The 26,586-nt window shown below is 44.2% G+C and overlaps 1 protein-coding gene and 1 long non-coding RNA gene across 3 annotated transcripts; one reads left to right on the forward strand and one right to left on the reverse strand.

Moving 5' to 3' along the window:
* Positions 1-16,976: 16,976 nt before the first annotated feature.
* Positions 16,977-22,440, reverse strand: ACTC1 (actin alpha cardiac muscle 1). Of its 2 annotated transcripts, none has more exons than XM_081507089.1 (7): positions 22,393-22,440; positions 21,661-21,811; positions 20,021-20,345; positions 19,137-19,298; positions 18,817-19,008; positions 17,853-18,034; positions 16,977-17,307 (listed from the first exon to the last, which is right to left on the reverse strand). In XM_081507089.1, exons 2-7 carry the CDS (start codon positions 21,787-21,789, stop codon positions 17,164-17,166), a joined length of 1,134 nt encoding a protein of 377 aa, XP_081363215.1. In that variant the 5' UTR covers positions 21,790-21,811; positions 22,393-22,440; the 3' UTR covers positions 16,977-17,163. The 2 variants fall into 2 exon arrangements, with proteins under 2 accessions (XP_081363215.1, XP_081363216.1); XM_081507090.1 differs by having other exon boundaries at positions 21,661-21,952.
* A 40-nt stretch (positions 22,441-22,480) lies between these two features.
* Positions 22,481-24,703, forward strand: LOC145512743 (uncharacterized). The gene is made up of 2 exons (XR_014058713.1): positions 22,481-22,633; positions 23,630-24,703. It is a non-coding gene; the product is annotated as an uncharacterized LOC145512743 (long non-coding RNA).
* Positions 24,704-26,586: the final 1,883 nt, after the last annotated feature.

The raw sequence follows: 26,586 nt of genomic DNA on the forward strand, positions 1-26,586 counted from the left end.
GCATAGAAATTAATTTTAGGTTGTGTTTATTTTAATGTATATTAAAAACTTTAGAGAAAATTTAAGAAAGAATTTGAACTGTGGTGTTGGAGAAGACTCTTGAGAGTCCCTTGGACTGCAAGGAGATCCAATCAATGCATCCTAAAAGAGATCAATCCTGGGTGTTCATTGGAAGGTCTGATGTTGAAGCTGAAACTCCAATACTTTGGCCACCTCATGCAAAGGGTTGACTCATTGGAAAAGACCCTAATGCTGGGTAGGATTGGGGGCGGGAGGAGAAGGGGATGACAGAGGATGAGATGGTTGGATGGCATCACTGACTCAATGGACATGGGTTTGGGTAGACTCCAGGAGTTGGTGATGGACAGAGAGGCCTGGCGTGCTGCAATTCATGGGGTCGCAAAGAGTCGGACATGACTGAGCGACTGAACTGAACTGAACTGAACTAAGAAAGAATAGAAATGGAATGTAAAAACTTCCAGACTAGTAGAGAAAACATCAACTCAGTAGAGGTCAGTGTTTTAGTCTGCTCAAACTGCCGAAACAAAATACCATAAACTGGGTGGCTTAAACAACAGAAATGTATTTTCTCACAGTTTTTGAAAGTCTAAGATCAATATGCCAGCTGATATCTCTGAGGGATCTTTTCCTGCATTCCAAGAATTACAGATGGCCACCTTCTTGCCATGTCCTAAAATAGAGAAAAGAGAAAGCAAGTTTTCTGGTGTCTCTTCTTGAAAGTGAAAGTGTTAATCACTCTGTCATGTCTGATTCTTTGCAACCCCATGGACTGTAGCCACCAGGCTCCTCTGTCCATGGGATTTGTGGGCAATAATACTTGAGTGGGTTGCCATTTCCTTCTGAAGAGAATCTTCCTGATCTAGGAATCGAACTGGTGTCTCCTGCATTGCAGGCAGATTCTTCACTGTCTGAGTCAGTCTTATCATAATGGTCCTACTCTCATGAGCTCATCTAACTCTAATTACTCACAAAGGCCCAGCCTCTATCACACTGAAGTTAAAAGATTCAACATATGAATTTTGTGAAGATACGTTCAACCCATAACTGTCAGTAAAAGAAGAAAAGGAAACAAAGCAAAACAAAAAACATAGTAAGTGAAAACCACAAAATTCAGTGATAGAAGTGTCAAAATGTGATTTATTCATCTCATGGCATAATACTCAGAAGTGAAAAATGAATGAAATTGATCTATATATCTCAACAAAGATAGATTTCAAAAACTAAATATTGAGTGAAAAAAGCAAGATGCTATATAGTAAGTAGACTATAGCTCCACTTGTATAAATGTAAAACACAGGAAGCAATAGCCTATACTTTCTACATGGATATTTAATAGGTATATGGATAGTTGGCAAATGTATAAAGGATACCAATTCATGGATTAGAAGGGCAAGAACCCATTTCAGGAGATTGGAGGAAAAACAGAGAAGGGAGTTAAGGCCGAGTATAAAAAAACTTTTCATTGTATCTGAAATATACATGGCTCCTGGCATGGGGGATAAGGGCCTTGAGATGAGAGGGTCTCTTGGGTAATAACCCAGTTCCCACTCCTAGAGTTCAGTTTCTTCACACATAAGACACAAAAGTTGGACTGAGTGTCCTCCAGTCCCACCCAGCTCTACTTTTCTATATTCTGTAAGGGGGTTGGGGACAAAGGAAAACATTGAACTTAACCAGGAGACATCACCGACTCTAGAAAAAGCATGGAGCCCCGGGTACAAGCGGCATCTGTGAGATTTGCCTCAGTTTTTCTTCCAAACTTGTTTTCCCTGGTAATTTCCCATAGCCTCTCAGGAAGGCTCCCAATTGACTTGAAATATTCACAGCTTGAACCTTTAGACAGGAAGGATAACTTCAGTTCTACCCAAAATCTCCCCTGAATTTAGTAGGATGGAGAAAAAAATTTTTTAAATTACTGAAGGAAATAAATAGAATTGTACTATCTACAAAAGACAGTTTGGAAACTAGATGATGATGCACAGGGTCTATCTTACTATATTGCTATTTCAGGTATATTTGCTATTGTTATTATTTATCTATATTTTCCTAATAAAAAGTTTTTTATTAATATGTGAAAATTGATCACTGTAAACCATTGATTTTAAACTTTTTTTTTACCATGATCCAAAACAAAAAACATTCCATATTACAACTTAATACATACACATAGAGACTAAAACAGTTTCACAAAATATTATTTACCCTCACTACATACAGTATGCTCTGATATTTTCTGTTCTCTGCCCCACTTGTTTTGTGTGTGTGTGTGCTAGCTGAAACCTACTCAACTGATTCAAAGCTCATTTAATAGATCTTGATCCACAGTTTGAAGAACAGAGTTCTAAATGGTGTCAGATCATTCTGGAGGCAATTCACTATTTTCCTGTTGGCCTGAATCAAGAGAAAAGTGGGAGCAATGCAAGAAAATGAATGAAAATTTGCCCAGTGTTCTTGGGAAAGCCTGACCCTCCTCTGGTGTCATCGTGCTTAGAAAATGAAATAGTTTCACAAGCTCCCACTTCTTTGTACATCAGTCCATTGCCCAACTTCTCTATTTGATTCTAGAAACTGTACTGCTAGCCAGAGGTCATGGCCTGGGCTGCTCTGAACAGCTTTTCATTCCACCTGTCTCCTGGTTTTGCCTTCTCTGAGGTTCAAGCCCATCCTCGGCATTCCTCTAACCTTGTCTGGGTTATGAATTTATATCCTGTCCCCTCTTGCCCCTTCTCCATCCCCGAATGATTACTGTCCTCCCCAAACTCAAGGGTCATCAACAAAAGCGGCATCTTCCATAGAGGAGGGATGAGGACATGGCTGAGATCTGCTCAGCACTCAAATCTCATTAAAGCAAAGGTCAGGCCCGGCAAGCAGAGGACAGACGGAGCACCTGATGTCTGGAAAAGAAGAGGTCAAGGGAACATTGACTACAGCGTTTAAGAGAGAAATGTCAGCTCTTCAATCCTGCAGCAGGTACCAGTTGAGTACCCACTGGGAAGGAAGATGACAATTTCAGGACAGAAATGTTAATTCAAAGGACGCGAAGAAAATATAGAATAGACAGCACCTTGAGCTACTCCAAAATCACCTCAGGGCTGCATTTTTACAACGCTGTATCGAGGTGCCCACAAATCCAGAAATATCACCCATGTGAAACTGTTAATGACTGGACACAAATGTGTGTGTGGGATGAACTACTGCCTAAAAAGTCCATCTCCTTGGCTCACCCTGGTGCCACTATTCATGCTGAAAGGAAGGGCATTTTCACTTCTCCTACCGCAAAAGCTCTATTTCTTTCAATATTAAGGTTAATGAGGGCTGGGGCCCTGTAATCTACATGAGTAGGTTAATTCTCATGTGTCCTAGATAGTGAGAGAGAAAGAGATTTAGAACTTGGGCTGAAGGGGGATGCACACATTGCCAAACCGGAAATGAATGCAAGCAAAGAAAGCAAGGAAAAGCAGCCCTAGGAGAGTCTCTACCTCAGCCCCTGCCTCTGTGAGGAAGAGATGCTGAGCATGACCCCTTCCTCTCCTGTGCGTGAATGAGAGAGGCCAGCTCAAAGGTATGTGATGAGGCTTGGTTACGTTGTAGTGAGAGAAATATCTTGCCAAAAATTAACAGAGCTGCTATGATTTTGCTGATAGAACACAAATCTCAGCTGTATTTTCAGAAACTGAGATACCCTTTGAGTGAATCTCATATCTTATCAAGGGCGCAGATTTAAAATGTCTTCATCAAGGAAGTTGAAATCTCAAAGTTGAAAGTCACAGAACAAATGAATGAAACTATTTCTACCTGTTCGTTCCAAATGGTAATACATTTTGCCCAAAGGCAAAGGAATGTGACTCCTAACACAGCTTTCTCTCCCATCGGAGGCTTCCTTTGTCGTTGTTGTGATGAAAAAGGGAAAGGCAGGGAAAGAAAGAAAGCAAACAAGATGAATAGGACTCCTCTTCCTTAACCCTCACAATCAAATCCTCACTGTTATTCTCAAATATTTAGCTGCTTCAATTTTTTAAGTTAAAGCTGATAAATAGAATGATTTGGCATTTATTCATTCTGACATTGCCTAGCCTTGTGCTAGAAAATTGTGGGTAAAAAATAATCTATGTTGTAAAGCAACTGTACTCCAATATCAATTTATAGAAAAAAATAGATAATTAGCAAGGACCTACTGTGTAGCACAGATAACTATACTTAAAATTTTGTAATAAATTATAAGGGAAAAGGATCTGAAAAAGAATATATATATATATATATCTAAATCACCTTGCTATACCCTTGAAACTAACACATTGTAAATTAACTATGCTTCAATAAAAAAGAATTGAATAAAAAGATCTAGTTGTAGAAACTGAAAAGAAATGAACAATTTAAATTATGATTATTATGAAATTTGAGAACAGACAAAACTAATCTACAGTGACAAAAAGGGTTCTCTGGAGTTGAGATGGAAAGGGTTAAATCTGGAGGAGGAGAGGGAATTTAGGGGCCGATGGGATGTACTATATTTTGATTGGGGTGGTTACTGGATTATAAGCATTTGGCAAAATGAATTGCATGCTTAGAATGGCACATTTTATTTTATTTAAATTACACATTAATCAAGTTAAGTTGAAACAAACATAATATGGGCTATAAAGTAAGCAAACAAAAGCTTACAGTGGAGGTGAAGCAGGAGTGCAACTGAGATGGGTGTCTCAAGAAGGCTTCTCTGCAGAGGAGGTTCTTGGCCACCAGGAGGAAAGAGGCTGATGCAGAAAGAATCACATGAGCAAAAACCCTGATCATTCTTTTTATGTCTCTTGCAACAGAGGACTTTATTAAGACAAGAATCCTAATTTTACTCTCCCCTGGAGAGAAGGTACATGCAAGCAGATCATCCCACTAATTCCTTGTGGAGGCAAGAGCAGAGGGGTGCGTTACAATGGAGTAAGAGCCATAGAGTCTGAGGCTTCTTTCTTTTCTTCTCTCTTCCCTTTTTATTTTTTAGTACTGAGTCTTCTTTTTAAGGTGATGAAAACATTCTAAAATTGGCTGTGGCCATGGTAGTACTTAAGTGTGAAACTACTAAAAACAGTTGAATTGTATATTCTTTTGTTGTTCACTCAGTCGTGTCCAAATCTTACTGGATTGTATATGCGAATGATATTTTGAAGCTGTGAAACAATAAGGTTATATAATTCCACGATGAGGCCAAACTCGAAACATAGATTAAGCAAAGTAACCTGGATGCAACTCTTCATTTTTAGCCTCCTACTCACGTGTTGAACCAACAAGATGTATGTGGGGTAACTTCAGATACATTTTCTATTTCATTCACATGCCAAAGAAAAACAGAATTCCATGCCCTCCCTCCAAACGTGGAATAAAATTACTCAATACTAAACTCATTTCTGACAAGTGTGGCACTTTGGACGCCCTGAACAACCATCACGACTGAAACAACAAACCGTCCAGGATTACGTTTGTTATTCAAAATGTATTGTTCAGTTGGCATTATATCACCTCAGAACCCCAGAGCAAACTGAAATCCTCCAGAGGCGAATGAAAAGCTGGTGATAACAGTCAGAACTGGCTGAGTTGTGCAGTGGTAACAAGCACAATCTCAGTGGTTCCTTTGCCCGTTTGTGTCTCACTCATGGTTTCAGTCTGCAGGGGGCGCTGCTCATTCTAATCTTGTGAGGACCCAGGCTGATGGAGGCTTCAATTCAGCAAGTGAGCATTACAGTAGATTTTTGATTCCTTGTATCATACTTTATTCTCAGAGTTTGGATGCATATTTTTATATTTTATATCCTTCAAGTTAAGATTTGTGTTTGGAGTAAACACTCATCAAATTCTTCCTACTGAATCCCTTTTCCCTACCAACCTACACTTTTCTTTTTAAAGACTGGAATCCTCATACTATATTTCAGTGATGGAGTTTCCTTTTATGTATTAAAATCAAACCAGTTATTAGAACACAATGGAATTGACACTCTAGGGTAATGGGTATAAAAGAGAATATGGCTGCCCTTTGCTGTAGAATTTAAGCAGTTTTAAAATAAATTCCTTCAACTTGAGAGGAGGCCCAAAAGTGTATAAAAAGTTCTTGCTGCACTGAGAATTCAGGAAACCAATTTATATTTTCTTAACAGTTCCTGTAATGTAAGGCCATGGTGATTGTTAATCAAATTCTTTATATCCTGTATCATGAAGCCATACTTTCCTGACTTCTTGAAGCTCTTTAGGTCAGTTTCCTCTTTGATAGATGAAGGAGAATCTAACTCTACAGTGCCCCTACTTTCTCTAGTTGCTCTTGGACTATTGGGTGGTTCAGTAAGATTTTCTAATCACTAGACTGCTCCACGGAGAAGGCAATGGCACCCCACTCCAGTACTCTTGCCTGGAAAATCCCATGGACAGAAGAGCCTGGTAGGCTGCAGTCCATGGGGTCGCTAAGAGTCCGACATGACTGAGCGGCTTCACTTTTCCCTTTCATGCACTGGAGAAGGAAATGGCAACCCACTCCAGTGTTCTTGCCTGGAGAATCCCAGGGACGGCGGAGCCTGGTGGGCTGCCATCTATGGGGTCGCACAGAGTTGGACACGACTGAAGAGACTTAGCAGCTGCAGCAGCAGCAGACTGCTCTGGGCCCAGGTGCCAGAATTCAAGTATCATTCAATGAACCACTTCTCAGGAAGTGTCATTAGCAGAACCACATACACTTTCTTATCAAATATGAACTCCTACATTTGTCTTTCAATTCTTCTACAACACACACACATACACACGCATGTATATTACCATATATATTATATGTACCAAATATAAATATATGCAAATACAACAATATCAATAACAATAATTATTGACCATTAATTAAACTCGCAGCATGTGTCAAGGCCTGAGCATAGTGCTGACTTTATCCCATACCAGCAACTCCAAAGGACAGTTCTATCATCATTTGTGTGTTGTAGGCAAGAACACAGCCCACCTGTGTCTGTAAAATCCATGCTGTGGCCCCCAACCTACCAGGTCCCAATCCACCTGTATCCCAACACACACTCCCTGCTCAATTTACCACCTCTCTGTCCCCCAAACCACTCCCTGCTCATTCAGTCCCCCTCCCTTTCTCCCAGAAAACAGTTCCAAGACCCAGAGCAAATCCCACTTTTGAGGTTTGAGAGAGCAAAACCTTCCTTTCCAATGCTGGGCTGAGGCTGCATTTGAATTACCATGAAATCTTAATTTCCCTGAAGACACATTTTCCACTCAAGCCCACAGCCTGGGCAGCCTCTGTGGCACTCTCTCTTCTTGCCTGGCCCTCTCTAGCCCACTAGTACATCCTGTCATTGCTTCTTAGGAGATCCATCAGGGCCCAGTCCACACTGCTCTCCATCTTCACAGCTTCCTCCGGGTCCGAGACCCACGATATCCCACCCGCATCAAAGAGCTTCCCAGTGGTTTACTTGTCTCTGTTCTTGCTTCTCAAATCCTGTCTCCACATGGTACCTAGAACAAGCTTTTAAAATATATGGTTCCTATTTCCATGTTTTAAACCTTTTAGCATCATTCTGTTATACTTAGAATCTAAACTTTCAGCATAGTCTAAAGGCCCTGTATGATGGATGTTCTTTTATTATTTGGCTGTGCCAGGTCTTAATTGTGACATGCGGGATCCTTCTTTCTTTTTTTAATTTGCAGCCTGCAATATCTTCAGATGTGGCTGAGAATTCTTAGTTGCAGCATGTGGGATCTAGTTCCCTAACCAGGGATCAAACCTGGGACCCCTGCATTAGGAGCGTGGAGTCTTAGCCAGTGGACCACTAGGGAAGTCCTTGATGGGTGTTCTGATCACCTCTCTAGCATCACTTACCCCACTCCCCACAGCCCCTCGTCACTATCCATCCATGGGTTCTCCCACGTATTTGAACACAATAGATTTTCCTACATCCAGGTCTTTGCAGGTACTGCTTTCCCTGCTTGCTTTCTCCTTTCTTCAGTTCTCAGATTTAATGTTACCTTTTCAAAGAGGCTTTTCCTGACAGCCTTATCTAAGTAAAACCCTTCTCTCAACTAGAATCTCCTTTTACTGCACTCTGTTATTCCTGCCATGGGCTGAGATCACGTTCTATCTGGGTATCTGTGTATTTGAAGATTTATCTATTGCTTATCTCCTCCCCCGCCACACACACTCTTGCACCCTGGGCCACTCTACTGTAAGCCACGTGAGTACAGTGGCCATGTCTGTTTTGTCCCTAGCACCCAGTAGAAAGATGTCAATGAGTATACGTTGGTCTAATCAATTAGTCAATCAAACAATCAATTCCCCTAACCATATTTAAACTGTTTGACAGGTTATTTTATTTTAATTGGATAATAATTGCTTTCAGTTCAGTTCAGTTCAGTCACTCAGTCGTGTCCGACTCTTTGCAACCCTATGAACCAAAGCATGCCAGGCCTCCCTGTCCATCACCAACTCCCGGAGTCCACCCAAACCCATGTCCATTGAGTCAGTGATACCATCTAACCATCTCATCCTCTGTCGTCCCTTTCTCCTCCTGCCCTCAATCTTTCCCAACATCAGGGTCTTTTCCAATGAGTCAGCTCTTTGCATCAGGTGGCCAAAGTATTGGAGTTTCAGCTTCAACATCAGTCCTTCCAATGAACACCCGGGACTGATCTGCTTTAGGATGGACTGGTTGGATCTCCTTGCAGTCCAAGGGACTCTCAAGAGTCTTCTCCAACACCACAGTTCAAAAGCATCAATTCTTCTGTGCTCAGCTTTCTTTATAGTCCAACTCTCACATCCATACCTGACCACAGGAAAAACCACAGCCTTGACTAGACAGACCTTTGTTGACAAAGTAATGTCTCTGCTTTTTAATATGCTGTCTAGGTTGGTCATAACTTTCCTTCCAAGGAGTAGGCATCTTTTAATTTCATGGCTGCAACCACCATCTGCAGTGATTATGGAGCCCAGAAAAATAAAGTCAGCCACTGTTTCCACTGTTTCCCCATCTATTTGCCATAAAGTGATGGGACCAGATGCCATGATCTTAGTTTTCTGAATGTTGAGCTTTAAGCCAACTTTTTCACTCTCCTCTCACTTTCATCAAGAGGCTCTTTAGTTCTTCTTCACTTTCTGCCATAATTGCTTTACAATGTTGTATTAGTTCCTTTTGTACAACAACGTGAATCAGCTGTAAGTATATATGTATATCTTCTCCCTCTTGAGCCTCCTTCCGACATCTCCCTACCCTACCCCTCTAGGTTATCACAGAGCACTGAGCTGAGCTCCTTGTGTTATATAGCCTGCTTCCCACTACTCTCTGTTTTACATGTGGTAGTGTATGTATGTCACTGCTACTCTCTCAATTCATCCCACCATTTTTTCCTTTTCTCCTTAAAACTCCTTCCTAAAAAAAATTAAAAAAAAAAAATCTCCTTTCTGAACACAGAGAATATGAGTGGAACTCAGAAACTCCGTACTGGGCTAATATCTGACTACTTGCTGAGAGAGGGTGTCCTCTGGTTTCTAGCTCTCCTCACTGATACTGAGACCCTCTGGGCTGCTGACAGGGGACGTGGAGCTGCGCCCCAAGCGTGCTGATTCTTGGCTCTGCCACGTACTAGCAGCCTGACCTAAGGCAAATAGCCTCTTCAGCTCTCAGTTTTCATCAAAAATGGTGGGGAGGGGGATAGTAATTCATTGTTTGGTTAAATTAGATAATAGATTTGGAGGGTTTAGTGCAGTGGAAGACATAGGTGGGAGCTCAGTCATTGTTAAATAATAACATTAGTATCCTCATCATTATTTTAGGCACCCAACCTATTGGTGAGGTCAAGTTGCTCTGGTCTAAGGTGGCCAATGTGAGAAGCACAAAGATAAAAAGCTGCCTCCCAAAATAAGAAGCCATGTCTACTTCACTCCAAGAAGCAGTAAGGATTCCCACTATGTAAGCTAAGTTTCTAACCCAACTTAGTTCGACAAAACATAAGTATATCCTGTATATCTGCTTTCCTTGCTGAGGACACCCACTGGCTGCAGAAGAGTGTGTACAAGCAATTGTTCGGGAAGAAGGTTGGAAAGAGCAGTGGGAGGCTGCTACCGCACTGCAGCTGCCTGCTTTCTCATCCACTCTGGTTGTTCTAACAGCTTGTGGGAACTTAGCCACTGTAGCCACAGTAAGTGGCTCCCTTGGTGGCTCAGACAGTAAAGAATCTGCCTGCAATTTGTGAGACCCAGATTCCATCCCTGAGTCAGGAAGATTCCCCTGGAGCAGGGAATGGCTACCCACTCTAGTATTCTTGCCTGGAGAATCCCATGGACAGAGGAGCCTGGTGGGCTACAGTTCATGGGGTCGCAAAGAGTTGGACATGGCTTAGCGACTAACACTGACTTCTTATAGTTTGTAGGAACTAGTCAGTAAGGAGGAACAAAGGAAGAATATGCACATGAATCTGATGCCAGAGATGAAATATTTCCCCAAAGGTTTGGGGTCAAAGGACATTTCAACCCACCATCACACTGCCAGAGACTGACCCTTTTTGCTTTCTATTTGCAGTTGTTCAGGGGATAAAACTGTCTGGCCAGCCTCCTAATAAGCTCTGGGAATGGAGTAATTTCTTCCTTATGCAAAGGCAAGGATGAGGGCACAGAGCCAAATTCATAGTTTACTATAAAAAAGAAAATATCATCACGTTTTTTGGTTAATTAGGATGAGCAGCGCAGGGTAAAGTGTAAATAAAAGTACCTTTCAATGTCTTTAATGAGGAAAACTTTAATGTCTTATCAGCAATCCCTGTTTGAGTACATAGGATTGGATACTCCTGTGAGTAACATGGACTTCCCTGGTGGTTCAGATGGTAAAGAATCTGCCTGCAATGCAGGAGACCCAGGTTCAATTCCTGGGTTGGGAAGATCCTCTGGAGAAGGGAATGGCAATCCACTCCAGTATTCTTGCCTGGGGAATTCCATGGACAGAGGAGCCTGGCTGGCTCCAGACAGTGGTTTGCAGAGTTGGACACAACGGAGCGACTAACACACACACACACACACACATATTAATAACATAGATCTCTCCCCTGAGCTCACAGTCTAAGGAGATTCACAAGTGCACCAACTGTTGTAGTCATGTGCTGTAAATGCTGTGTAGAGTCAGAAACCAGGCAGTGTGAAAACATTGAAGAGATACCCCCTGACCCCCATGCTTTCTCTATGACTGATGACATGTTTCCCAAAATGGATACATGAGTATATGGGCAATTTTGGATCTGACTTTCAAAGATATAGGAGCTAGTCTGGAGGGCAGAGGAATGAAGAAAAGTTCTAAGTAATAGAATTAAAAGATCTTACCGGGAAATACAGGCTTCCCAGATGGCACTAGTGGTAAAGAACCCACCTGCCAATGCAGGAGACATAAGAGACGTGGGTTTGATCCCTGGGTCAGGAAGATCCCTTGGAGGAGGGCATGGTAACCCACTCCAGTATTCTTGCCTGGAGAATCCCATGGGCAGAGGAACCTGGCAGGCCCCAGTTCACTGGATCACAAAAGAGTTGGACATGACTGAGCGACATTTACAGCTCACCTCCCTGTCTACCACCCAACCCAAGCCTCCAAAATCTATGCTAGAAACAAAAAAAAAGGGGAGAGAGGGAAGTAAACTTTGTTGATGTTTGTCTGGAGCCCAAATGCCCTCCTAATGAGTACTGTGCTTAGTGTCTTAAATGCATGATACCCATTACATTCCCATGACAACTCTTGAATCATGATTTTAGTTAGTCCTTCTGTTCTAAAGTTTAGAGAGTTTAGGTAATTAATTTACTTAACTAATTGGCAACTAGTCAACAGCAGAACTAGGATTTGCACTCGAATCTTTTTTGACTGAAAGCCCATGCAACATCAAAAATTATTGTTAAATTATGAGTGTGTTTTCCAGTGGGAATATATGTTCTAACTTTTCCCCAGGAACAGATTGGGTAACCAGGTAACTAATATGTTAATTAGCATAGCCTGCATTTGAGGAATGCATATAAATGTCAGGCAAGTGTCATCACCATATGAGTAGTAGGAAGAATTTCCTGGATGGCCAGCCTTGGTCGAAGGCACTGGAAAAGAAGTCCAAAGCGTAGATCCTAGAGTTAAAGATACCTTGGGAAAATTTCAGTATTTTGCCTAAGGCAGGTTTGCTTTTAAATTTCCCACACGATGCCTGCTCTATCATATCCTACCCAATATGATGTCACCATCCAGTAGTATTTCCAAAGTTCTTCAAATCATCTTTCTGTGTTCAGCACTAAACCTGTTGACTTATTCTCTTGCTTACCCTTGACTCCAGAGTTCTCTTCTCATCTACTATTGATGCCACATTTTATTTCAGCTTTACTGCAATCTTTCCTTGGGTCTGTTTTCTCTCTGCCTCTCTTCCCCAACCCTGATTCCCAAGGAAGCTGCAGTAAAACAGTGCAGAGCAATTAGCAAACAATGCCATGGAGGAACTGCAGTCCACCCCTGCTTACATCTCTTCTGACTCAGCTCCCTTTCCCTGGCAGGAGAGAGGGCCCAGGACCAGAGGACTCAAGAGAGCTATGCTCAACTGAAGCTCTTTATCCTACTAGTCAATCTTAGTTGTTGCTGTTTAGTTGCTAAGTCATGTCCGACTCTTGCAACCCTATAGACTCTAGCCCCTCAGGCTCCTCTGTCCATGGGATTTCCCCAGCAAGAATACTGGAGAGGGTTACCATTTCCTTCTCCAGGGGATCTTCTCAACCCTGGGATTGAACCCCAGTCTCCTGCAATGGCAGGGGATTCTTTACCACTGAGCCTCAAAGGAAGGTTGATTACATCTGTTGCATGCAGAGCTGATGAGTGAATTGCAGGAATTATCTTCTAACATTGAGTTCACCAGTGACCAGAGGCAGACTTTTGCATTTTCCCCCTTCTTCCTAGTATGAGCTTGGTTGCCATAGCAATGGCCAAGCTCTGCCTGAAGGAGAGATTCCTTCTATAATGAGCCTGAAAGAGCTCAAGTTGAATATAGACAACTTTTGCTATTTCAGGCCTAAAAGACTTGAAATTTCTTCCCTACCGATTAGTTCCTAGGAAATATTTATAGTATTTATGTAATTTTAATCATAAAGTGAGTCTGACTTTTTATTTCCTTTTCAACATCTGGTTAATCAGGTCTTATAGAGATTGTTGGGTTTCTGGATCCCCAGGCCACAGTGGAGTCTGGAGAGATTGTTACCGCCAAAATCTTGGCTTTCTCTGCCCACCGGAGCCAAGTAAGAAAATACGGAGACAGTTTGGAGGAAGTAGAAAAAATAGTTTTAATCCTCAAGCCAGTAGAGGAGAGAATACAGTAGGCTCATGCCTCAAGAACTGAGTTTCCCCTCCATAGGGAATCTAGGAGAATCAAGTTGGGGCTTGCAGTCAGGGGTTGGAGATAAAGAACAAAGGTGTAGGTATCCTGTGTTCTTCTTTCTTTTTGCATTGTGGCTTGCAGACAGTCACCTTCTTGCTGTGTCCTCATCTGCCCTTTCCTGTGTATGGGCACACTCCGGGTAGCTCATCTTCTTATAAGAACACCACTCCTGTTGGATTAGGGCCCCACCTTTATATCTCACTTAACCTTAATGACTCCTTAAAGGTCCTGTCTCCAAATACAGTCACGTTGCAGAGGTTAGGATTTCAACATATGAATTGCAATTGTGGCAGGGGTCGGGGTGGGATGGGAGTGGCATACATAATTCAGGCCATAACAGATTCCATAGAAGAAATGGAGAGAAAGGTGGAGACCCAGTTTTAGGCTGACATGGTATTAGGCTCAGGGTATAGTAAACCGATCCTACCTCTCTATTCCATTTTCTTCAGTTATTATCTTTTTCTAACTCTACACTCTAATTATTTAAACACGTCTACATAATAACCATTGCTAAGAAATGACCATTGTTAAGGAAAATAAAGACATAGTGTTTTAGGCTGTTAGAAATAAATCAAAGTACTTCTTTCATTTTAAACTGAGAAAAATATCATGACCAATATGGGTTGTTTCACGTTGCATCTTAACCAAGATCTATCTACTGTAGACATTTCAATTTATACACGTGAGGGTGGCCTTAAGAAAAATCCTATTGCCTCAATACCTTTCTTAAACATGATTATTAGAAGAGTCAGTTGTTCTAATATCTTACACCCTATCAAGCAGAGATGAGGAAACCTCAAAATTCAATAAGAACCTGTGTACTCTCCACTTTTGATACAAATAGCAGAAACTGATTCCAAAAACTTCCACTTTTAAGCAGAAACAATACCCATTCCATTTACATTCACACATAGAAAGAACCACAGGTGATACGGAAGCCAGTTGCCTAAACCTAAAGTATTAATACTGTATTTAGAGAATAAAATTCATAATTTACAACATGTTCAATTTGAGAAAAAAGAGACACAGAGACTGGCTAAATCTATCTCCCCATACACGCTCCAAATCTGTCTCTGGCTGACACTTAGCTTTTAAATCAATCTGTCTGTGCTACAAGAAATAGTTGGGGGAAGCAAGGAAAATCTACAATAAAGTTTATTGTATCTTATGTAAATGTCACTAATTAATTTATTCTTTAACGCTTAATGCAAAGAAAGACTTCCATTTCGCTGTGCTAACTACAGAGCTCTAAGCACAGCCAACATGCTCTACTCCATCTTTGTGTCCCCCACACCTACTGCTGTGCCTGGCCCAGAAGCAAGGATCAAGAGATGTTTCTATGAATGAATGAACATAAAGACATAATTACTACCTTGAATGATAATGACATTGGGAACTCATTAAGACTGTCTGATGAGCTATAAATACTCTGAATTTTGAACCCAGACTCTCAAAAGGGTGTGTGATAGAACGTGGTTACTTTTGATAAACTATTACTAAGTTAGAAAAGATTGTCGTAGAAGAATCATTAGATTAGATGTCAAAAAATCTGGGTTCTTGACTTGGGTATTCAACAAGCAAGCTATATAACATTGTGTGTGTGTGTGTATGTGTGGGCATGTGCACTCAGTTTTGCCCGACTCTTTGCAACCCATGGACTGTAGGTCGCCAGACTTCTCTATCTATGGGATTCTCCAGGCAAGAATACTGGAGTAAGCTGCCATCTCCCACTCTAGGGGATCTTTCCAACCCAGGGATCGAACCTGTGTCTCTTATGTCTCCTGCATGGGCAGGAGTTTCTTTACCACTAGCACCACCTGGAAGGCCATATAACATTGAACCCATTGCTTAATGTGTGTTTTAATTCTCTCATCAATAGATAAAAGTTTAATTAACTTCATTCAATTTGTCTTACATGGCTTCCCAGGTAGCACCAGTGGTAAAGAATCCGCCTGCCAATGCAGGAGACATAAGAGACTTGGGTTCAATTCCTGGGTTGGGAAGACCCCTTGGAGAAGGACATGGCAACCCAATCCAGTATTCTTGCCTGGAAAATTCCATGGACAGAGGAGCCTGGTGGGCTACAGTCCATGGGTTGCAAAGAGTTGGACACGACTGAGTGGAAATGCACACACACATACAAATGGTCTAACAGTTCATTAACAATTAAATTGAAAGTGAAAATTTTTAAAGCTCTGCAATCAGATTGAAATCTAGTTTTCCAAATTGATGGCCTAAAATTCATCAGTTCCCACCAGCCTGCCTCATGTTTTGTGTGATGGCTTCTGCCCTGTCTCCTGCTGAAGTTTTCTTCCTCCTCTTCCCACCTCTTTAATTCTTAACCACACTTCAAGGCCCATACTCATATGTCCATTTCCTTGAAGCCTCCCAAGCCACATACACTGGGAGCTTCTGAGTAGTGTGTATGTAAACCCCTCAAGGACAGAGTATGACAGAGGTGCTATCCCCAACATCCTTTGCAAAGACTGCAGCACAGAGTGAAGGGAATATTGTGCCTTTCTGCCCCCCTTAACCCCTCAGGACTTTAGAGCCTTCACTCTACTCAACCCAAGATCCCAAGGTTTCAAAGAACTGAAGAGCCTGAAGATGTCTCTCCCACAAGTTAGTCACTGATTAGGCGGAGGTCTCTGGTGCCTGTTTCCTCACATTTCTTTCTGTTTTTGTTTTTGGCCACACCATGTGGCTTGTGTGATCTTAGTTTTAGGGACTGAACCTGCACCCACAGCAGTAAAAGCTCAGAGTCCTAACTGCTGGACCTCCAGAGAATTCCCCATCCTCACATTTGTTTTGAACATTCACAGTGGTCTTGATTTGCTTAGGGAGAATTTGGGATGGGGTATGGCTGGGCTTTTCTGTCAGCTGGCCTCACTCTTTGATTGTTAACATGCATGGCCCTCAGGAAGACAACTGAAGAGACTGTGGATTGAGAATTTATACTAATCTATTTAAAATAACCTTTGACTTTCTCATTACCAATATCTATGTAGCTTCGGCAAAGTCACAAAAATAACTGGACCATGTGCTAAAACCACAATTTTCAGTGTTATCATAGAAACTAATCTTCACAGACTGCATTCTCCAATCCATTTCTCACTTATGTGGACCTAAACCTAATCACATTGATGAAATGACAGAGGATGAGGTGGTTGGATGGCATCACCAACGCTATGGACATGAGTTTGAGCAATCTCTGGGAGTTGGTGATGGACAGGGAAGCCTGGTGTTCTGCAGTCCATAGGGTTGCAAAGAGTCGGACATGACTGAGTGACTGAACTGAACTGAAAACCTAATCTGCTTTTCAGATATAAGTTATTGTCATGGTTCTATCCCAAAGGGTAAAATCAAAATTTAATATTGTAGCTCCCAGCTAAAAGTCACACTGATGAACTGATGTGGTGCTGTGATATTACAAAGCTCATGGTGTCAAGGCCATCAGTATACGAGCTCACAGACTGAGTAAGCAAACATTGGCCCCACCCCACTCCTTCCCCAAACCCCAAACAGAAATAAGAAATGCTTGCTTTTGTAGGTTGCAAGTCCTGGTCTGGTTTATTTATAAAGCAATAAATATAAGAAGCACAAATAAATTGCACGTGTGTAAACAAACTGTACAATGATTGATGAGAGATGAGGGAGAGTGGTTCAGAAGACTCCAAAAAGCATCATACCATCATCCTGAATGTAATGTAGACTAAGAGAGAAGGCACCTTAGAAGCACTTGCGGTGGACGATGGAGGGGCCTGCTTCATCATACTCTTGCTTGCTGATCCACATCTGCTGGAAGGTGGACAGGGAGGCCAGGATGGAGCCCCCAATCCAGACAGAGTACTTACGCTCAGGGGGAGCAATAATCTGCAGAAGGAAAGCAAAAACTGCCAGTGAACTCTGAGATTCCAAGCAACAGAGTAAGCAACATGGTGGGGAGATTCCCGGAAAATGCACTGGTGATCAAGTCACTATAATGTGATACAAATGAATAATCCCAATAATCCTACAAATGAATATGGTTGACTCAAGATGAATGCATTTTCTCTATTTCATCATTTCCATGATCAAAGACTCTATAAAATATAAGTTCCCCACTTCTCTGAACCAGAGAATAATGTGGCAATAAGCTATAGGCATGGTGAAACCTAGCCTGAAAGTTGGGGTCTTTTAAAATGTGTTCAAAGATTTAGATTTTTTTCCTCAAAGATTTATTTTTATCCACTGCTTTAAAGTGTTTTAAAATCTCCTATCTTGGGAAAAGTGGCAGAAAAATCAGAAAAGGTGCTATTAAAAGCAAAAGGTTTCTCTGAGACAGGAAGCTACGTGTGAGGGGAAAGGAGTTAGGAATTCTGCTTGGTATATGGAGACTTGCCTTGGTTTCCCCCCACCCCACCACAGAAGTTCTTTACCTTGATTTTCATGGTGCTGGGAGCCAGGGCAGTGATTTCCTTTTGCATGCGATCAGCAATACCAGGGTACATGGTGGTACCTCCGGATAAGACATTGTTAGCATACAGGTCCTTGCGAATATCAATGTCACATTTCATGATGCTGTTGTAAGTTGTTTCATGGATGCCAGCAGATTCCATACCTATGAACAAGTTTAAAAAAATCACAGTACATTCAGGCCATGGGGCCAGGGTGGAGGGAAGAGAACAAGACTCCTCTGTGTTGGTAAACTGTCACCATCTGTCTCTGAAACATATGTTCCTCTATAAGATAAACTGCAGAGTTTTGTGGAACAAGTGTCTTAAAAGTGCTGAGAGTAACCTACAACAGACTGCCAAGACACAAACAACTGCTTTTAGCACCTGTTTGGAGGGAACACTCGCTGTACCCATCAGACCTATGGAGATGTAATAGAAAAGCATGAGACACACATTCATGTGAAATGAATGCCATTCTTATTTATGGACTAAAATAAGATACTGACAAGCTTCCTCTTGGAAATCCCTGCTTAGGAAAGATGTTCAGTGACACATGAGTGTCCAGTTATTACTATAAGTAGGATTGTTGTTACCACTTAATAATGAGTGACTTGGAAATAAGGTCTAGCTACTTGGTGATGGACTCTACCAGAATAAGTCAGCACTCTTGAGTCATCGTCTCTTCCCTGCAAATAGGGATTATTCAGTTACTACTCTATCTCATTCCTTGTTTCAAGATGAAGCCTGTGTGTCATCCTTTATCATATCATTGCTGCAGAGGAGGAATGGCCAACCCTGCAAAAGCCATTGGGACCTGAGGCTGAACTGTGTGGGTCTCCAAGCTATGACTACTTTCAACACAAGGGCCCCTTAATCATTGTTGATTATAATAGATTTTTCTCTGAAAGCCCCAAGCTGTGTTTCTGCACCAGACCATACAACTCACCAATGAAGGAGGGCTGGAAGAGCGTCTCAGGGCAGCGGAAGCGCTCGTTGCCAATAGTGATGACTTGGCCATCAGGCAGTTCATAGCTCTTCTCCAGGGAGGAGGAAGAAGCAGCTGTAGCCATTTCATTCTCAAAATCCAGAGCGACATAGCATAGCTTCTCTTTAATGTCACGAACAATCTCACGTTCAGCTGCAGAAATAAAGGGGGTCACAGTTAAACTCTGAAGGATGACATCAGCCTTGGAGAGGTAGGTGGGTTCATTGGTGGAGGAGAAAACCAGACACCTACTGTGGCAGATGAAACACGCACAGACTCACCGGTGGTGACAAAGGAGTAGCCACGCTCAGTGAGGATCTTCATGAGGTAATCTGTGAGATCCCGACCAGCTAGATCCAGACGCATGATGGCGTGGGGCAAAGCATAGCCCTCATAGATGGGGACGTTGTGGGTCACACCATCCCCAGAGTCCAGAACAATGCCTATCAGAGGAAATAGTCAAGAACAAGGTAAATCTCTGAGGACACCACTGCTTTCACCGTGTCAAAGCCTACTTCCAATCTTGGCTAAAACATACTAGCAGTGGGCAAAGATCCAGATAAAATTAGATCCGTTAGACGTGAAGAATAAAAATGAGCATAATGAATGCTAAGCCTAAAGCCAGAGACAGCTCATCCTTTTAAATATTGTGGTAGAAGAATTTCTGCAGGAGGCTTTCAAATGACCATCCCTCTTACCAATCATTAGCACATTATGCGAGCATCCAGGTGTGGTTTTTTTTTTTTTCTTCCTCACATCTAACTTACATGTTTCTCTCTTTTTTGACTCAGACCTTATAGGGAATATAGGTTCTCTCTGGGTTTGTCTCTACTGGAGATGTTTGCCCAGGGGCTGGGATAATGTGAACACATACCAACAACTGCTGCATTCCAGGTTATTAGTTTATGCAGAGCCTCAATATCTCACATCACATATTTTAGCCAAAGAAAGGATCTAACTCCATATTCTTCCCGCTCTTAGAAATAAGTGTGCTCAGGGTACTATTGTTACCTCTCCTCTTGGCACAGACACCTTCCCAGGGAGTGTAAGGAAAGAGATCATTCATTTTTCATTGGGGAAACTGATTCACAGCAAGGTCAGTGACTTGAGAGTGTAATTAACCAGAGCCTATCTCACAATCGCACACCTTACAATCCAAACACACCTGTGGTACGGCCAGAAGCATACAGGGACAGCACCGCCTGGATGGCCACATACATGGCGGGGACATTGAAGGTCTCAAACATGATCTGAGTCATCTTCTCACGGTTGGCCTTGGGATTCAGTGGGGCCTCGGTGAGCAGAGTGGGGTGCTCTTCCGGGGCTACACGGAGCTCGTTGTAGAAGGTATGGTGCCAGATCTTCTCCATGTCATCCCAGTTGGTGATGATGCCGTGTTCAATGGGGTACTTGAGAGTCAGGATACCTCGCTTGCTCTGAGCTTCATCACCTACATAGGAATCCTTCTGACCCATACCCACCATGACTCCCTACAAGAAGAAAGAGATTAGAAAGTCAAGCTTCCTCCATGTCAGGAATATAGTCATTGCCTAATTAATTTGTCTAACTGCCCAAATCAAGGGGCATCTTATGAATACCAGAAATAAACAATAGTTTACCCCAGTTGAGAAATATCATTTAAAATCAGTCCTGCAGCTTTTCTCCACCCCACCCTCAGGAGGCATAATTCTATTGTTTAGAATATAACTGGGGGTGAGGAGGAATGAAGCTATTTCACTGAAGAAGCAGAGCTTCATCTCATTTTTAAATTGCCATAACATCTTCATTAAATTATTAGGCTTATCACCTATGTCAAATGGGATATAAATGACTACATTGTGGAATGACTGCACTAAAGACACATTGTATGTCTCCTCAGAAAAGATTTTGACATTCACCAAGTGAACCTAAAACGAAGGACAGATATGCCATTATCATTGTGTCTGTGAAATCCAGCCTGCCCAGAGTGTCCTAGAGTACCCATGGCCACCCACACTGAGGAAAACCGCTCTCCTCCCTGGCAGTCTGTCTGGCCAGGCATTGTGGCACCGCCAGAGAGCATGGTGTCTCTTCTAATAAACAAGGTGGCACGTCACTGTCACTACCCACTTACTGCCCCTGTCATGCCTGGCTTCTAAAAATGCAATAGCCAGGAAGCAGATAGATTACATCTTTGGGGAGCCCTATAAACTGGCTGTGAACAAGAGGGAGCAATGTGGCTTGGCCCCTGGTTGGTTGGGAGAAGTTGTATTATTATGAGTTTTGAACAGGACTGAAAAAGGATTGGGGGCGGGAGGAGAAAGGGACGACAGAAGATGAGATGGTTGGATGGCATCACCGACTCGATGGACATGGGTTTGGGTAGACTCCGGGAGTTGGTGATGGACAGAGAGGCCTGGCGTGCTGCAATTCATGGGGTCGCAAAGAGTCGGACACGACTGAGCGACTGAACTGAACTGAAAAAAAAAGGCCAAGGAGTGAGGTGATATCATGGATAAGAGGAAGAGAAGAGTGAAAGAGAGAAGCTGCTGCCTTTTCACACCAGGGAGCTGGACCTTTGGCGAGCTGTGTCCCTGAAGTGGACTGGGGTGGGGGTGTGGAATGCACATTTCCTGGTATGCTGGCCGATGTTAAGTTGTTACTTGTCAGCTCGGATTTGAAGCTAATTTATCTTTTCCTATCTGACCTAAAGAGTTCACGAAATAGGAGGGTCAAGTGAGTCATTTCCTCGGTTGCTGGGCTGAAGAGGTGGCAGGAGAGGGGTGTGCAATGGGGCTGGGGACTACGAAGCGAGGTGAAGTTTACCTGGTGGCGCGGGCGGCCCACGATGGAAGGGAAGACTGCGCGGGGCGCGTCGTCGCCCGCGAAGCCGGCCTTCACCAGCCCGGAACCGTTGTCGCACACCAGGGCGGTGGTCTCCTCATCGTCGCACATCTTGGCACAGCTTCAGCGGGGTCTGCAGGTGAGGCAGAGCAAGGCGGCCCAAGTTCAGTGCCGGCGGAGCTGGCCTGGTCCGCTCCCCCGGAGGAGGGGACAGAGCAGAGGGGGTTCTGCGGCCGGGAGTCGGGGGCGGGGGACGCCTGCCATCTCCCTTCCCCTGGGACAGAAAAAGAGTGAGAAGAAGCTGCGGAGCAGGGGGAGAGGACCCGTGTGCAGCCTCCCCGGCCAGCAGGCTCACCCTCTGCCCCAGGGCAAAAGGGACAGTCATCCCTTAGAAGGTCCTCCCCAGCCTTTCACACTTCCGCCTTTTCACAAACTGGGAACCCCCTGCGGCTTCATCCACACTCCCATCCATGCTCCAGCCCCAGGGGGAGAGAAAAGCACAAGACACCAGGGACCCCCAGTGGGGCGCAAGGCTCCCCCTCTGCGAGCCCCTCTCCTGTGAAGATCGAGACCCCGGACAAAAGAAGTTGGAACCGAATGGAAAGTTTGGTCTTAAGGAAAAAAAGAAGAAAAGTGATGGAGCGGCGGGAGCGCAGGGCATCGGCCCCGGGCGCGGGGCGGAGGGAGGCGCGGAGGCGGGCGGCGCTGACTCACAGTCCGCGGGGCGGGCTCGGCTCGGTGGCTCAGGCGGCTGCAGGCGCTGGTGCCCCGCGCGCTGCGCGCGGCTTTATAGCGCGCTGATGGACGGGGTCAGTTGGAGCGATCGGGGGCAGGGGTGGGGGGCCCGGTCGGCCACCTTGCCTTATTTGGTCGCCTTCGCACCAGTGAGGAGCGCCGAGGCCATTCATGGAGCCAAGGGCAGGGGAGAGTATCAGCCAGAGGGCCCCCAGACCATGTAAGGAAGGGGAGGGGGCAACCAGGGGGATGGCCAAATAGGGAGCTAGGGAGGGGCAGACCGTGAAGGGTAGGGGGCAGGGGAAGACTGAGTGACGCCAGCCCACCCCCTCCCCATTCCTGGGTGGGGGTGCTCCCTGGGTGTGCTCTGGACTGGTTCCTCCGCAGCCCCGCCAGCCTAAGAGACAATAAGCCACATACAAGTGGGAAGGCTTGGCGCCCTGCCCTCTGCTGAGGGGTCCTGACAGCTGGGCCAGGGCAGCGGGGGAGTGACGGTAGCTTCTCATCCTCCCGCCCTGAGAGCTGGAGGAGCAGAGCCCTGGGAATCCTCAGGGGCCCTAAGGGCACCCCAGCGGCACAACTGGGGGCCAGAAAAGGGGCGTATGGCCCAGAATACCCTCCTGGGCTAGTCCCCACCAACCTGCATGACAGCTCAGAGATCTGTACTCTTCTGTGGCAGAAAGCCAAGATTAACCAGGGCCACCTTGGTCCCCGATTTATGCTTGGTTCCAGGGGCTGGTTAGGGAAGAGGCCAGACAGAGCTGCTCTGAGAGCTTGCCCAGTCTTGCTGGGGGACAGAGCAGGTGTTCCCCAGCCCAGACATCAGGTGGCTCTCCTCCATGTCTCCACGGTTTTGCTCAAACTCAGACTCCTGTCTTTAGGCCAGAAAAGGACTCCTTGCTGTCAAAGTGAATGAAGGAACAAATGCTTAAGGTTGCTTGTCCATTAACTGGCAGATGAGGGTTTCCCTGGTGGCTCAGATGGTAAAGAGTCAGCCTGCAATACAGGAGACCTGGGTTCAATCCCTGGGTTGGGAAGATCCCCTGGAGAAGGGAATGGCAACCCACTCCAGTATTCTTGCCTGGAGAATCCCCATGGACAGAGGAGCCTAGCAGGCTACAGTCCATGGGGTCACGAAGAGTTGGACATGACTGAGCGACTAACACACACACACAGGGGAACTTTGATAAACTGAGGGCCGACGCCTTTACTCCAGGTGAAGACAAGACTGAAAGAGAACTATTATTGTCAAGAAGATAACAGCAACTTCAACCCTATGAACACACCAAAGAGATAAATCATAACCAGGCATGAATTAGAAAAGCAGACTCTCAGGCCCCACCCCAGAACTACTGAAGCAGAAGCTGCTTTCTAGCAAGATGCTTAATTGATTCATATGTATGTCGACATGTAAAAAGCCCAGGTATAAATGATGTCAGCTCCTTTGTGGAGGATCTTGGGATTTTGGCGAAAGGGATGACATGAAGCAAGGAGGGGAGAAAGGAACAGAGAGAAAGAAGGACACAGATCCCTGGTTTGCCCTGGGGTGCCCTGTATTCTCAGTTCTTGATCGGCACTTTGATTTTTAATGCTTGTGTTTTTCCTCCCGTTCACACTAGTTAAAAATAGAAAACTGGGCACAGGCATCCATCTCTGGAGTGGTCTTGGATTGATATGCTAAGGAGGCCTGCTGATTAGATACTTGTCCAGACTGGGGAATGCTGGGTCCTCCCCTCTGAGCTCCCCAACCATGTTTGGGTTGGTCTGAAGAAGGAAGCCTGAGGACGGCTGGGTGATGGAGCCAGGTGGGGGTCATGCCAGCTGGGCTCGTTCTGCCAAGTGGTAAGCCTTTTTCAGTGAAAATGCGCATAGACGGGAGGCAAAGAGCTGCTTGGGCTCAGGCAGATGCAGAAGAACCAAGAAAAAGCAGAAATGCGACTAGAGATATAGCCCAACAACCCTGGGTTTGACCCTTTACTACCTGTTTTGCTCTTGGGCAAATCACTCCACTGTCCTAAGCCGCAATTTTACCCTCTGAAAAAGGATACAACTCTTTTCCAGCAGAAGTTACTAGTTATAGTAATAACTAGAGACAAGTGATATAAGCCACATAGAAGATAGAAAGCAAATAGTAACTATTACAGTTCAGTAATAATGACACAGGCAGTTGTAGTTCTCACTTTTGAAATTTGGGGTCAATTTCACTTATTGATTCAGCAAATATTTTGGGGACAAGAACTGTGCTTGTCACTGGGAAATAACAATAAAACAGAGCAGGACTCATACTGCAGAGCAACTGCAAAGGAGTCAGTTATTTATGGTACATGCTGGGAAGGACAAGGAGAGAATCACTGGGATAGTCACAAAAAGGGGGATTCAAAAGAGGGTTCAGGACTTCCCTGGTAGTCCAGTGGTTAAGACTCCAGGCTTCCACTTCAGAGGGTGAGGGTTCGATACCTGGACAGGGAAAGTTCTGCATGCCTCGTGGTACACTTCCCCCACCAAAAAAGAGTTCAGAGAAAGGCTTCCTGAGGAAATATTTCATTATTTTAAAAGTAGAGTAGGACTGAAGTTCATGACCGTTTGTGTGAAAGAAACAGTTTTGCCTTGGAAGTAGCTGATGGCACATTCCCACGTTCACTGCCATTTGTGTAAAGGGAACTCCTGGAAAGTCTAGCAGATCACCAAACACCATGGTTATTTCTGAATCCTTTGTAAATACTTCCAGGGCTCAGGACACCAATTCCAGCCCACCCCCCTAGGGATCAGTCTACGCTGGGAGTAGGTCGGTGGGGTACTGAAACCAGTTTCATAATCATCACCCTTAAAATGTTTAAAAAATAATTTCATGTTTTCCCATTTAGAACAAAACATATTTTCTTATGCATCACACTTATGGTAAGAACACTTTTTCCCATTCAAGTCATGATGGTTCGATCTTTGCTCATTGTAATACTGTTCAATTTCCACATTTTAAAACTCTAAACCCTATATTAATATACTTTAAAATTTAAGTCAATGGGAATATAAGATTCCAAGACTGATTTTCCTTTGACATTATTTTTCAGGGATCCATTTAATTTGAAAATTGATAGTGTCTAGTTAAGTATAGAAAAGTGACTTACCTTTTGTGGTGCATTTTGGACTTTTTAAAAAATTTTGGTGAAATATATATACCACAAAATGTACCACTTTAACCCTCTAAAATTGCACAGTTCAGTAGTGTTAAGTACATTCACATTACTGTGCAGCCAGCCAAACACCCAGGGTTTGATGCAACTTATGACTAAATTGACTTCAGAATTCAGAAATGGCTGTGCCCTGCAGTTTGAGAAAGACTGTTTGTCTTTTACATGGTAGAGAACCATTGTTGTGCCTGCTTTGCCCAAGGTCATATGGGTGAGCAAATGGAAGAGTGAGGCTTCAAATCCAGGCACCAGACCACTCCCTGATCCTAACCACCACCTCAAACAGCATCCAGTCCACTCAGACTGCTGTTTCTGCCAGCAGAATTCTGCAACCACTTGTAGCCAAATTACCTGGATTGCCTAATAGCAATGCAGATTCCCAGGTTTCACCCTGGAAGAGTGAATCTGCATTTTAAATAAGTCACCACCCCTCTTCCCCAGGTACTTCACAGAGAAACTTGCAGGCATTGCCTGACTCTTCTTCCCTAGGCCTGAGGAGCTGTGCTGAAGGCTGCCCAAGCTGCCAGCACCGGCCTGAATCCAGCTTGGCTGACCTTGAACATCCCAGCGAGATGGCAAAAGCCAAACTCGGGCATGTCCTCAGGCTCTCGAGGGCCAGCAAGGCCCTTCTGGGCAGGGACAGGACATGGGGGAGACGTGCAAGGCTGGCTGAAGGAACAGAAGGTGGGACAGTTCCCACTGCCCTTGCCTCGAGGGAAGCCTGTTTCATCCACCATCTGCTGGGATCTGCAAGGGAGCGGCCGGCCTCCTCCCGGCACTGAGGGATTAGCAGTCACTTATCTCAGCTGTTCCTCCATTCGGAGGTGTCACAGTATTTACAGAGAAGCCAGAAACAGACTGAGCCACACTTAATTCCTCCCCAGGAGCCCGCCTAGCTCCTCCTGTAGCCCCTCCTGCATTCCACGTGCTAGGAGGCAGTGTGGGGAGGTGCTTTTTCTAGCCCAGACCAAGGGTCAGGGAGCCA

Source organism: Giraffa tippelskirchi, chromosome 7, assembly GCF_054371585.1.
Source record: "Giraffa tippelskirchi isolate mGirTip1 chromosome 7, T2T-mGirTip1v1.2.pri, whole genome shotgun sequence".
In the NCBI taxonomy this organism is placed as follows: Eukaryota; Metazoa; Chordata; class Mammalia; order Artiodactyla; family Giraffidae; genus Giraffa; species Giraffa tippelskirchi.

Excerpts from the sequence above, each read along its gene's own strand:
- ACTC1 (XM_081507089.1), bottom strand. The coding sequence starts at position 21,789 with ATGTGCGACGATGAGGAGACCACCGCCCTGGTGTGCGACAACGGTTCC. Across the intron at positions 19,299-20,020 it reads TGCTTCTGGCCGTACCACAG|GCATTGTTCTGGACTCTGGG; the intron begins GTGTGTTTGGAT and ends TTCCTCTGATAG. Across the intron at positions 17,308-17,852 it reads CCAGCACCATGAAAATCAAG|ATTATTGCTCCCCCTGAGCG; the intron begins GTAAAGAACTTC and ends TTCCTTCTGCAG.